Source organism: Cuculus canorus, chromosome 5, assembly GCF_017976375.1.
Source record: "Cuculus canorus isolate bCucCan1 chromosome 5, bCucCan1.pri, whole genome shotgun sequence".
Taxonomy (NCBI): Eukaryota; Metazoa; Chordata; class Aves; order Cuculiformes; family Cuculidae; genus Cuculus; species Cuculus canorus.
The window spans coordinates 67,004,599-67,018,203 of record NC_071405.1 but is presented as its reverse complement, the minus strand read 5'-3'; the positions used below and the strand labels follow the sequence as shown (position 1 = coordinate 67,018,203).

Genomic DNA, 13,605 nt, shown 5'->3' with positions numbered 1-13,605 from the left:
AACTGCCTACCATAGCTTCTTTCTAATATGTTCCTTCCTACACCAACCCGCTCCCCCCCTAAGAAAAATGAAATGTTTAAGTAGTGGATTTCTAGGCCTTGTTGCACAAAGACACTAAATATCCATGCAAATATATACACACTACAGAGCAGATTATTGACAATAACAGTTTAAAAAGGTCCTGCACTCCTGATCAGTACAGCATCAAGGCTCGTACTGCTCTTGCTGCATTCAAGATTATGTCTGCTCCTTGAAGAAATACTTCCTAGTAAAACCGTGATTTTACCATTGTGCCCTAAAACGATACCTCCCTGCTCTCTCTCTGCCCCACGTGTACACACTCACCCTGAAGGTTACTACATGCCAAATCCCATCCTAATCAACTTCCTTTCTATTCCTTAATCTATTTCTGATTTCAATCAGTAACTCACAATCCCTACTATCATGCTGACTGTGAGGCAGATGGCACAGCCCTCATATTCTTCCTTGGTGAGGAAAGCCTGATTCACAGAAGTTTTATATTGCTTGCTGATAATAGCTTGCCTATGTTTTACCTCTAAGCTTAGCTTTATATATTGCATCACTCTGCTGACAATACTAGCTCTCTTTACTATATAAAAATATACCTCACAGTTAAAGCAGCTACTGATTATCTTTCTTACAGCAACTTTGATAGCTGTATTACATCATATCCTAATTTAATTTACCAAAAAAAAAAAAGGATTTTTTTTTTTTTTTACTTTTTGTTTTATCTTTGTTTCTGTACTTGCTTGTGGAAATAAGCCACAACTTTCATGAAAACAATTTCTATAAAAAGCCACAAATGTACATGAAGGCGTAATAGAACAAGGTCTTCACAATTCATAAAACTCCAGAAAGCAGCATTCAAGTTTTCAGCCCCCCCAAACCAAAGTGTTACATTTCAGCCTCTGGCCTGGACAGGCGCACACTCTCCTGGGTTGAAAACTGGTTGGATGGCCGGGCCCAGAGAGTGGTGGTCAATGGAGTTAACTCCAGCTGGAGGCCAGTCACAAGTGGAGTTCCTCAGGGCTCAGTACTGGGTCCAGCTCTGTTCAATGTCTTTATCAATGACCTGGATGAAGGCATTGAGTGCACCCTCAGCAAGTTTGCAGATGACACTAAGCTGGGAGGAAGTGTCGACCTGCTGGAGGGTAGGGAGGCTCTGCAAAGGGATCTGAACAGGCTGGACTGCTGGGCCGAGACCAATGGGATGAGGTTTAACAAGACCAAATGCCGGGTCCTGCACTTGGGGCACAACAACCCTATGCAGCGCTACAGACTGGGGGAAGAATGGCTGGAGAGCTGCACAGAAGAGAAGGACCTGGGGGTGCTGGTTGACAGCCGACTGAACATGAGCCAGCAGTGTGCCCAGGTGGCCAAGAAGGCCAATGGCATCTTGGCTTGTATCAGAAATGGGGTCACCAGCAGGTCCAGGGAGGTTATTCTCCCTCTGTACTCGGCACTGGTGAGACCGCACCTCGAATACTGTGTTCAGTTCTGGGCCCCTCACCACAAGAAGGATGTTGAGGCTCTGGAGCGTGTCCAGAGAAGAGCAACAAAGCTGGTGAGGGGGCTGGAGAACAAGTCTTATGAGGAGCGGCTGAGAGAGCTGGGGTTGTTTAGCCTTGAGAAGAGGAGGCTGAGGGGAGACCTTATTACTCTCTACAACTACCTGAAAGGAGGTTGTGGAGAGGAGGGAGCTGGCCTCTTCTCCCAAGTGACAGGGGACAGGACTAGGGGGAATGGCCTGAAGCTCCGTCAGGGGAGGTTCAGGTTGGATATCAGAAAAAAATTCTTCACAGTAAGAGTCATTGGGTACTGGAACAGGCTGCCCAGGGAGGTGGTCGAGTCGCCTTCCCTGGAGGTGTTTAAGGAACGGGTGGATGAAGTACTTAGGGACATGGTTTAGGGAGTGTTAGGAACGGTTGGACTCGATGATCCAATGGGTCCTTTCCAACCTTGTGTGATTCTGTGATTCTGTGATTCTGTGATTCAAATCAAACAGTAAGTGTTGAATAACAAGAAGAACCAGTACCTGTGCAGTTTCATTTCATTTTCTTGGTAAAGCTCAGTCATTACTTTAAGTTTCTGCTGAAGCTTTTGAACTTCACTTTCTAAACGATCATTTTCAGACTGCAGGGAAGCTTGTTGACTTTGAAGGTTTTCTATACATTCTGTAAAATTTAGAGATAATTATATTGGGACAACACACAATCTACACAACTGAAACATTTGCAATATTTAGCATATAAAAACTCTGTAAAAGCCTTTGATCCTATGCTGATTTAGTAATATAAGCAATAATACGTTAATATTGCTCAATAAATTTTACAAATTGAGACACAGTACCTCTCCTTTTGTTGGGAACCAGCAACGATACTCTACCTGCTACAAAGTGCAGCTGAGAGCATATATCTAGTTTTTGCCTCAAACTGTGCAGCTCCTTTGAAAACAATGAAGTTTTGTAATTCACAATCTAAATTTTCATTTAAGGTTCTAAATATTGTAATTCCTCTACTAAAGGAATAAAATCAGTTCCATTATAGACTCTTGCAGATTTACCCACATGAGATCTTGCTGAGTAGCCTAAAGAGGTAACTCAGATTTGTCAAACTACTCTTTTCTAAATTAAAATCAGTTTCGGTTATAGAATATTCCAACAGAGTACAACAAAATTTGCAAATGGTGCTTTACTAACTTCGATCGCTTTACCTCCAAAATCAAATATTTAAAATAGCTAAGCATCTTAAGCTCGAACAGGCATTTTAAAATTCAAGTAGAGCCATTAATATACATTCAGTTTTTACTGGAAGTAATACTTGCAGCCTGTAATATCATTTTAGAAAAGCAGCACCTTATAATTCTTAAAGACAAAATAACACGTATACCTGCAAGTTCTCCTTTAGCTTTATTTTCATCAGAGAGTTTTGAATACATCTGATCTCTTTCAGTTTCCAGGGTCTTTAAACGAGCACTTAACTACAACAAAAATTAAAAGAAATGAGCGTTTTAAGATTACCAGAAACTGTTTCACAAAAATATCTAATGCAAAAATATCTAATTAAACACTATTAGATGCTGAACTCTGTGTTACCGATATCTATGTACAATTACACTCACCATAACAATTTCGCAAAATTCCCTCTAGTTTCCCCCCCTTCAATCCACAGGTTTCTTAAAATCACATACCTTTGCAGCATAGATCAGTTTCTTCACAGTTCGTTTTTGCTGGTCATCTGATTAACAGAACAGAATAATATGTCACTTTTATAAAAAGCACAAGAGGGTTTGTGACAGAGCTTACTATGATTTTGTTTTTATGAAAAAGCAATTCCTCACACACCACAGTAGCCATACATATTTGGAGTTAAAAAAAAAGAAAGCGAGGCGGGGAGGCAATATGCCTATATTCTAGCACTTGCTTTGCAAATTAATTAAGACTCAGAAAGCTCATATTAAAAGTGAGATGCTGAACACACACTAAGATTTACTGGGATGTGCGGAAGCTGCATCAAGAAAAAGGAGGAAGAAAGGCCTTTCTGTGCTGCTGTTCTGAGTGAACCCACATCTAAGCACAAGTAATTCCTGTGCTACCATACTGCCTGCAACAGCTAAGCACAAGAAAGCAGAAATTAGGCTCCCGCTACTGTTGGGATAAGCCTCAAGAAGAAATAAAAGAAATAAAAGAAATAAAAGCAAGGTTTCCACCTAAAAACGTTTGAAATCAGTGCTTAACACAGACCAAAGTCATTCTGCAACACACTGAGCACTGAGCCTTTACACTATTCTATGATAATATGTACAATTTAGCTATATCCACACACTGCTAAATAGTAGCACAGGTTGTTATTCTGGAGGTGTCCACGCATCAGGTAACTGTCAAGACATGAGCAACATCGGGTGAATTTTGAAAATCCAACTTCTACAAAGATAATCTTTCAGCTTTCCTGGAAGTTTGTTCATTCTATATTTTTAGAATATTTCCCAAATTAATATTTAAGACGTGAAGCTACCCAAACCATACCTAAGTGCTCTCCATTCTCTGTTTCACCCTTAATATCTGTGTCCCAGTGATTATCTTCTTCATCATCATCTGTTATTGCTGAACTCCAGTCTTTCATCTTCAGTAAGTATTGTGTCAGTGACTAACAAAGTGCCCAGGGAAAACACAAACAGTAAAATAAATACAAGTAATGAAAATGTAGTTACCATTACAATTACTACTTTTTCAGGATTTCTGTCCTTTTAGTTCCCTCAGTAGGTTAAGTGAGCCCCACATAAAGGATTCTATTTGGCTGATATTCCTTCTATTAAAACACATACCTGCAGGTTAAACAGATGTGCCCTTGTGAAGACTTTTCAGAATCATGTATGCGTTCTTTTAGCAGAGCTTGTGCATATAAGGTGCACACATGTAAGAAAACACTCCCAAGTCCCATGCTCCAAATTAAAGCATTGGCAATACTCTATCAGAGCTAAAAGAGATTTTCCTTATTTAATGTGCTGGCTTCCAAGGCAATCAGACTGGTCTGCTGTGCTGCTAAGCAACCATTTTTGCTTAGCAGGAAACAAGACATTAGAGATTGTGACTGCAAACAAAAACACATGACAGCTTAATGTATATTCACACGTTACATTTTCTTCTCATCAGTCAAAATAATTTGATTCAGTGCTGTCATAATTTACCTTGACTTGACTTTCTTTATTTTTCAATACTTCTTCTACATCTGCTTTAGACGATGAAAATATCTTTATTTGTTCATTTAGTTCACTAATTCGCTCGTGCCATCTTTCAGCTTCCTGGAAAAGCTAAAAAGGGAAATACTAGATTAGTGTGATTGCCTATGATAACCAAGAATCAAGGATGAATAGTACTTGATCCTGTTACATGTATTATCTACACACAAGCAGAATTTTAACCTCTAACTCATCAGTAAAAATTAACAGAGATAGACTACCAGACAGTTAAATACTGTTTATGCTAGTACTGCTCAGAAGATGTACACAGCCAACTACTTTGATCATTAAGTGTAATCCTCAAAGGGAAGCTAAACTTTACGAGATTCCTTCTTCATGAAGCCAAAGATAAAATAAATTGAAATGACTTTATATACCTGTAAGAATTACAATAAAGATAAATAGCAAGGACTTGCAATAAACTAAAACAATATATATTTCTAATGTTCCTGCAAAAAACAAAGCACAGAAAATTTGGAGTTCATTAACAGTTCCCTTGTTCAAGCTAAAAGGCCCAGTTGTACCTCTGACACATCATAAATCTGAGACAGCACATCTGTTAAAATGTTTAAGCTATGATCTGCCAGAAGATTACGACCCATTAGTGCAAACGGACAGAGGAAGAAAGTACTCTAGTTTCTGTGAACAAATAACACCTTTGTTACCTTTTGAGCATAAGTGAAATCCCATCTTTAAAAAAAAAAAAAAGAAACATAAAAATGGGATATGGATATTCTAATATAGCAAACTAATTCACACGCTTACAACCACCTCATAGAAGAGAATACAAATAAGTAGAGCAGATACACTATCTTCTTTTCTTATTAGGTTCCACCAACTCTTAACAGGCTGTTTATCTACCAAAAAGCACAGCAAAATACAATATACACAAATGTTCTCAAATTACTAAAATGGCAACAAAGCTCAGTAAACAACAAAGTGTAGTAATTAATCCTAAATAATGTAGCTAAGGAACTACAATATTCAGGTTATTCTATCTGGAAGGAATGCAAAAAAAGAAAATCTTATTTTTATCTAGGAATCCAGCAAGATAATTGCATCCTGGGAACTGTTTTTATTTTTTTTCTTCCTGTTTTTTTCTTGATATAAAATAAAATGATTCCCTGCAACACAGAATAATTGTCAGCACTTAGTACTACACTACTATTTTCTAATAAGAGAAAGGAAAAGAGATTCTTTTCACACACAAATAACTGGATTATTTCTGTTTGAACCCAAGAAATTACGAGAGAAAACCAAAAAAATCCACCCCTATTAAAATTGTGTACTGCTCCTCAAACTTCATTACACTGGTATCCTGCCACGTTTGAAATAAAGCACCGAGACCAGACCTTTCCTCCTCACAGACACAAACAAAACGAATGTATAGAATATACGAAAAAGACTCTTCAAAGAAGGTAGTTCTCAAACAACTTCACATCACAGTGATAATACTCAAAACTACCATTTCTCCACTCACAGCATCTAATAAAATTGTCTTGCTTTTTCTTTTTTGTAGTCACAAACACGTACTCCTTCCAAAATCAGAGAAAAGTATGAAGAAAAATATGAAGAATTCTGACAACATAGTCGTACAGAATTGACATATTTTTCCGGTGCAAAACTATCTATTTTCCAATAACTTTTTTTATCTCTGAATCAGTAAGTCTGATATGCACAACGTTTGGTGGACTAAACTAAAGCGCTCCCCAGGTTTTTATAAGAATGCTAAAAGCTAACAAGCCTGTACTTCTACACTACCTCCATCCCCCCTTGCAAGATATCCATCTGGTTACTGTATAAGACAACAAGGAAACCATGAGCCAGGAAAATAAGCACATATCCATTTAAAAAAACCCAAAGGAATCAAACAATAACCAACCTACCTCCAGAAAATATCCCTCCAAATCAAGAACATCTCATGAAAAAAACAATCTTCAGAGAGAATATATTTTTGTTAGGAAAAAAAATATAATAATTTAATTGTAAAACTTAATTGTTGCACAGGATAACTATTGCCTATGCTGAACATTTTTAAATAACCAGCATTCTTTAGCACCCAGCTGTAGCATCGAGGTAAACAGCTAAAATTTGTGACATAAGTCTTTTCTGTCCCTTCGTATTACTTACCTGACCTTACCACGAATTCATCCATAGTGGAACTACAGTAATTTTTTTACCTGCCTTCTGCATACTCTGTGACTTTATAATTTCTTTTCTGAACCAAGTATAAGGCTTTTTCTCCCTGCCTCTGTAAAGGATCCTAACTGTAGAATCGCCCAAATCTTTCTGCCTTCCTCCAGGTCTCAGCAAAATTCTCTTTAGTTTTACATTACCTTATGCCCTCTTTCTCACTGAACTCTGTGGACGCTTCCCCACAAACTTCTTTTTTTTTTTAAAAACTGGCCATTTTCAGACAAAGTTATTCCAACATAAAACCATTCTACAGCCACACCCTCTTCCTCCTTCCATTTACTAGAACGTGCAAGGGGTATTAACAAATACGTCGGGGTTAAGCTCCTTGGAGAAATCATGTTTACATAGTACCATAAGGAAATGCAATATTCCTAAGAACAGGAAGAACCTACCTGCTTTGCACTTTCCTGGAGATGGGAGTTTTCATCTACTGCATCTTGAAGGGATGTTTTGAGTCTCTCTGTATTAATCTGATATACTTTTAGAGTGGACTTGGCCTAAGTGAAACAAAAAAGTGTGTTTAAACAGTATAGGTGAAGATATAAGTGGCTTCATGATGGTATTAATGGACTTATTCTTAGGTTTTCTTGCTGTGCTATACATGTATTCATGTATACATTTTCCCTACAACGTCAACAGTTTTTACTGACTGTAATTTTGAAACCCTATGTATTATTGAGGAGTAAGAAGGCAAAGAAAAGACAAGGTAACTGTACTTCTCAATAAATGCCAATGACTAGATGAAATTCAAAGTTGCTAAATCAAGTCACACAAAAATATTAAGCCTCACAAAGTCTTTCGGTTTACACAGCATATTATTTCTGCACCCTTAATAGAAAAAATAAAATAGTAACTACATAGAGAAGAGTGAAATTGCAGAGATTTGAAAACACAAACTATGGAAACTGGACATACCTCATCAGTTTGTGACTGGGTAGATTTTTCTTCATTCTCTAAAGACTCCAATCTCTCCTGAAGTTCAGCCTCCTGAAATTTATTAGTTATCATATAGCTTCTTCCACAGATTTGACTGAAAAGGTCTAGGCAATTAATAAGGTTATTTTAATTTTCAAACTGAGAAGGTACTATTGCCAAATCAGTAAAAACAGATTTTCTTTTGAGTATTTTTCTTGATGGGTGTCATTTTTCTAGTACGCTACAGGTAGTATGAAGGGAGACAAAATAAAGAAATCTAGATTGTTCAAAAAGCCCTAAAACAACAGTTTGTACTCTCCACAGAGAAATTTTGAGATTTTTTTTCAGATGAATAGCAAAAAGACTGGATTCTATTTAATCTTACCAAGTTACCATATTCTGATTGCGTAGATTTTTCTTCTTTCAGTTCTTTCTCTAGATTCTCTATTTCTTGGTTAAGTTCCAACTTTAACTTCTTCAGATTTTCAAGCATTTCCTAAATCAAGTTGTTTTGATTGTGAACATAAAACATTTGACATTAATCACACTTGAAGACAAAAAGTATGTTTTAAACATGACAAAGTAGGTTTAACAAACTTTACCGTATCAGGGATAAAAAAACATAATCAAAGTTCTCTACATTTTTGCATATTAATAAAACCTGTTACAATTAGCTCTGTAAGATCTGAAGTGCCAGATAAAATAAATCCCATTGCTTTTTTGTACATAAATTTTGTAGAGCCCAGTAGGTATTTGATCCCCTTTTTTTGAACTCTCTTACAAATATATTCTCAGTTTGGGGGATATAGACAATGTAGTGGTGATTTCTATTTACAATTGTATGCCAGCAGCTTATCTAATACAAAATACGTTTGAATTACATCAGATGTGAGAAAAAATACTTCCTGCACTACTGTCTCAAAAAAAAAAAAAAAAGCAATTTACTTTTTATACTTTTTAAAAGATTAATCACTGTCTAAAATGCTATTTGCTCTAGTATCAATAATTTTTATTTTAAATGCTTTGCTTCCATGTAATTTTCGGTAACGCAGGACTAAGAAAACCAATGCTCTCAATTAAAACAATTAAGGCTTTTGGTTTTGATTTTTTTTGTTGTTGCTGTTAAGGGGTAGTGGGGTTGGTTTGTTTGTTTTATATGGACAACAATTTCTGGAAATACTGCCTCAAATCATAAAAATAATTTCCATTTATCCTTTTACCTTATAAACAGATGCCTCTGTGGATTCTTTCATAATGTTGCCATCCTTCAGAGACAATTCTAAATCTTTAAACTGAAAAAGAAACACTTTATGTCAGAATGTATTTAAATAAGTGCTTAAATAATAGTAATAATTTATGACACTCTAGTCTGTAATATAGCCACTACCTCAATATTCACAACTGCAACTTGTTGGAAATCAGGAAAGCCTAGTAGGTTATATGAGTGGTATAAGAAAAAGGCATTTTATAGTTGCTTCCACTGAAATAGATTGTATTAAGAGTTAAAAGCAGAACTTGATAACACTTTGATTGTACTTAAAGACTCTGACAGGAAAAAGCATTTGAAGAATCACTTTAAAAGTTTTAAATATCTTAAGAAATTTTAATACTTTAAATACAGAAGGGGCTCAATTTACCAAGTGACACATCTGAAAGCAATGATGAGGACATTACCTCTTTTTGGCCAAGGCTGAGTTTTTCAAGAAGTTTGCATTTTTCTTCAACCAGTTCAGCGATTTTATTAGCAAGCTGTTTCTCCCTACCTAAAAAAAACCCAGACAGTTCTATGTTGCAATATCCAAATAATTAAGAGAAGGAGAAAAAAATAAACCCTCATAATCCAAAGAAACAGTATGAAAAATAAGCTTACCTACATAAAGTCGACTTCTAATCTGAAATAAAAAGAACAAATACTGAAAATGTCTGATCAATTACTCTTGCATAGTACCTGAAAACTAATCTTTTAAGCTGTGGTTCCATAATCAGTTTAACCATGGAACTTAAAAAAGTAATATAAATATGGGCTATATTATGCTAATATAAATATGGGGTAAAGACAGGTAATAGCATCCTCTGCTCTTACCCCCTCCACAGCTGTTTGTTTGCCCTGTCCTTCTCCCACTCTAACTAAACAGTGAGAAGAGGGGAAACGAGGTTAGTTTTCACCTAAATTACTTCTGTAACATACCTCTGTATAGTCACCACATAACCATGACTGCCAACACAAAGTGGTAGTGGGTGGGCAGATGTCAACTGTAGAGGTTTCAAGAAGGCCAAGTGCCAGGTCCTGCACTTGGTCACAAGAACCGCATGCAAAGCTTACAGGCCTGGGGAAGAGTGGCTGGAAAGCTGCCTGGTGGAAAAGGACCCGGGAGTGCTGTTCAACAGCCAGCTGAACATGAGCCAGCAGTGTGTCCAGGAGGCCGAGAAAGCCAACAGAATCCTGGCTTGTATCAGAAACGGTGTGGCCAGTAGGACTAGGGAAGCGATCATCCTCTTGTACTCGGCACTCGTGCGGCTGCACGTCAAATCCCGTGTCCAGTTTTGGGCCCTTCAGTACAACAGCAACGAAGCTGGTGAAGGGTCTGGAGCAAAAGTCCTGTGAGGAGCAGCTGAGGGAACTGTTTGATTTTTTTCAGTCTGGGGAAGAGGAAGCTGAGGGGAGACCTTATTGCTCTCTACCACTACCTGAAAGGAGGTTGTAGTGAGGTGGGTGTTAATCTCATCTCCCAAGTGACAAGATGAGAGGAAACGGCCTCAAGTTGTGCTAGGTGACATATCAGGATTTAATTGAAGGGTTGTCGAGCATTGGAACAGGCTGCCCAGGGAAGTGGTTGAGTCACCACCCCTGGAGGTATTTAAAAGATGGGTAGATTAGGTGCTTAGGGACACGGTTTAGCGGCGGACTTGTCAGTGTTCAGTTTATAGTCGGACCTGATGATCTTAAAGGTCTTTTCCAACCTAAATGATTCTGTGATTCTGTCTGATGCAAAAGAGTAGGAAAGAGGAGGGAGGGGGAAGCTCCATGTGTCATCTCAGATTTAACTTCCCATGAGGAAAAAAACCACATTATAACATAGAACAGTTAAGAGCTGCAGTAAGGGTGTTACTTCATGGGCATTCTGCCCAGACGCAACTCAGTGCAAAGTGCCAAATTAGCAGCTGCCACATAGGGCCTAGAGCTCTAGAATCAAAACCTAACAAATTATGTATCAAAATCTATAACAAATAGCTGGGACAAGAGATACAGAACTCAACTGAAAGCACAAAAACTTCACAACACAGCCTTCCTCTCAAGGCTGGCCTGATCACATGCCTAACACACCTTTGGTCTGAGATTCTCCCCATTTCCTCCTCATTTAAAGCCAAAGGATGGCTGAGGAATCCAAGTAACAGAGAAAGGGGAAGTAAGTCATAAGGACATCTTATCGTATCATTCCCCAAAAAACCCAAACCCAAACGCCACTACTTTTGAGTAAGTGATCATTAAGTTTTCAAAAAGCAGTCAGTGCATCCAAGCACTTACGGTCTTGACAAAAAAGGCTACTTCTCTACTTCTCTTTTAGAGGGACTCTAAATTAAATCAAAACTACAAAGCATTATATATCTTGAACAGAGTAAAAATTCCAATTCAAACCATTAATACGCTCCACATATCTGCATGTAATTTGAACACTTACTGATTGATAACTTCTATACAGGAACAAGAGAATTGTAAAGGCTCCAACAATGCCAGTACAAATCACGACTTCCCATGGGAAACCATACAGATCAGGACCAGGTCTCATAACTTCAGGCAGTGAAGCCAAAGCCTGAAAAATAAAGTAATAAAGCTTCAACTAAAGAAAAAAAGATTAATATTTTCAATAGAAATAAACACTACATGTTGACTTAAGTTTAAATCCAAGGCTTGTAGATCTATTTTTTTCCAAAACTCTCAGAAAAAAGGTGACAGAAGCCTTTGATTTCTAAATTATACATTTACCAAGTGAAGACAAAAAAAAAAGTTCCAATAAGATACGACTATGATTAAATAAAGGTCTGAAAGCTTTCACTTCTGAACATACCAATTGTAACTTCTCCTTTGAGTTGTGTATACATTTCACTGTTAGCAGAGTCAATTCTATTAAGTATTTTATGATTTACTGGTAGAATCATGGAATAGTTCCAGTTGGAAGGGACCTTAAAGATCATCTAATTCCAACCCCCCTGTCATGGGCAGGGACATCCCACTGGCTCAGGCTGCCCAAGGCCCCATCCAACCTGGCCTGGAACACCTCCAGGGATGGGGCAGCCACAGCTTCCCTGGGCAACCTGGGCCAGTGTCTCACCACTCTCATAGTGAAGAAATTCCTCCTAATGTTTAGTCTAAATCTGTCCCCCTCCAGTTTATACCCACCGCCCCATGTCCTATCACTAGAAGCCTTTGTAAACACTCTTTCCCACCTTTCTTGTAGCCCCTTCAGGTACTGGAAGGTCGCTATAAGGTCTCTCCAGAGCCTTCTCTTCTCCAGGCTGAACAACCCCAACTCTCTCAGCCTGTCAAGAACCTGATCCTTCTCTACAGTGGGAGGGGCTTTGCCCCCTCTGGTTACCATCTTGTTATCCAATGACCCAGGAGGGGTGAGGAGAGCCATTGTCAGGAAAGACCGAGGCAAAAAAGTTGAGTACAAAGTTTATTTGGTAGAAAAACCTTCCCAACCAATTCCATGCTAAAATAACACACTGAATACAGCCAGTGAATTAATACATTTTAAACACTGAAACGCACACACATTTTGTTTGTAAACAGACATGACTATTTTCTCAAGGATATAACCTGTGTGAGAAACATTTGTTCACTGGTAAAATATGGAAAAGGGCAAAGTCTTCCAAGGAAAGACAATAATATTTTTATTTTACAATTCAGTGCTGAATCAGATGACCTTCTAAAAAAAGGCATAACATCTTACAAAAGCAGTGGGTGTATATACGAGTTGTAGACATCAAATTGTGCAAGTTCTCAAAGAATGTTTATTTTTTATTAGGTTATCCAACTGTGTCTGGAGGCTTCCTTCAGGTTCTCTCCTGACCTAAGACAACTACATCTCACAAGTCAACTAAGCACATCAATAAATTCTCACAGCCCTAAGACGGGTTCTTTCTTGACTAAAACAGCTACATCTCACAAAACAATTAGGCATATCAATAAATTCTTGCAACTCTAAGAGTGTTTACTCTTTCAGATTATTCATACATTATGTCTGGATACAAGACAGGCTTATATTACAGGATCATTAAACACACAAACCAGGTGCAGCCAAACTTATCAGTTAAGCCTCGCACCTGCTCAACGCCGCTCACATTTGCTACGCGTGAACTGTGTTTAAGGCCTGGGCAGAAAAGCTTTAAGATCGAATTTCTTTAACGAAACGGCCTTCTCCTCAAGCTCAGAGCTGGGGGCGTGTACGTGTAAACCCGGGGAGCGCTCGCTTCCCTGCTCCGGCTCCCGAAACCTCTGCTCCCCGAGCCGCTCGCCGCCCGGCCCGGCCCCGCACTCACCCCGTCCCAGGCGAGCCCGAGGCGGCCCCGCAGCCCCAGCCCGGCGGCGGTGAAGCCCGGGGCGCCGCCGGCAGCCATGACGCGCGCAGCGCCCGCTTCCGCCTCGCCGCTTGACAACCGGCCCGTACCACTAAGGCGGCGCAGCGGGGGGGGTATGGGAAAAACCACTAACGCCGCCGGGAAGGGTGAGAGCAG

The 13,605-nt window shown here is 38.7% G+C and overlaps 1 protein-coding gene across 5 annotated transcripts in view; it reads right to left on the bottom strand.

The window, feature by feature from the left end:
- The window catches only part of MIA2 (MIA SH3 domain ER export factor 2), a 37,494-nt gene that overhangs the window by 13,079 nt on the left and 10,810 nt on the right, over positions 1 to 13,605 (bottom strand). For 4 of the 5 annotated variants that reach the window (XM_054067996.1, XM_054067997.1, XM_054067998.1 and 1 more), the window contains 12 exons: positions 11,550 to 11,681; positions 9,740 to 9,761; positions 9,544 to 9,632; positions 9,090 to 9,161; positions 8,255 to 8,365; positions 7,870 to 7,941; positions 7,347 to 7,451; positions 4,708 to 4,830; positions 4,046 to 4,166; positions 3,211 to 3,257; positions 2,910 to 3,000; positions 2,057 to 2,195 (listed from right to left, as the gene is read on the bottom strand). In XM_054067996.1, the coding sequence (XP_053923971.1) occupies positions 2,057 to 2,195; positions 2,910 to 3,000; positions 3,211 to 3,257; positions 4,046 to 4,166; positions 4,708 to 4,830; positions 7,347 to 7,451; positions 7,870 to 7,941; positions 8,255 to 8,365; positions 9,090 to 9,161; positions 9,544 to 9,632; positions 9,740 to 9,761; positions 11,550 to 11,681 (1,124 nt within the window). Of the gene's footprint in view, positions 1 to 2,056; positions 2,196 to 2,909; positions 3,001 to 3,210; positions 3,258 to 4,045; positions 4,167 to 4,707; positions 4,831 to 7,346; positions 7,452 to 7,869; positions 7,942 to 8,254; positions 8,366 to 9,089; positions 9,162 to 9,543; positions 9,633 to 9,739; positions 9,762 to 11,549; positions 11,682 to 13,410; positions 13,549 to 13,605 lie in introns of those variants that run through there. The other variant, XM_054067999.1, reaches the window with a different exon arrangement.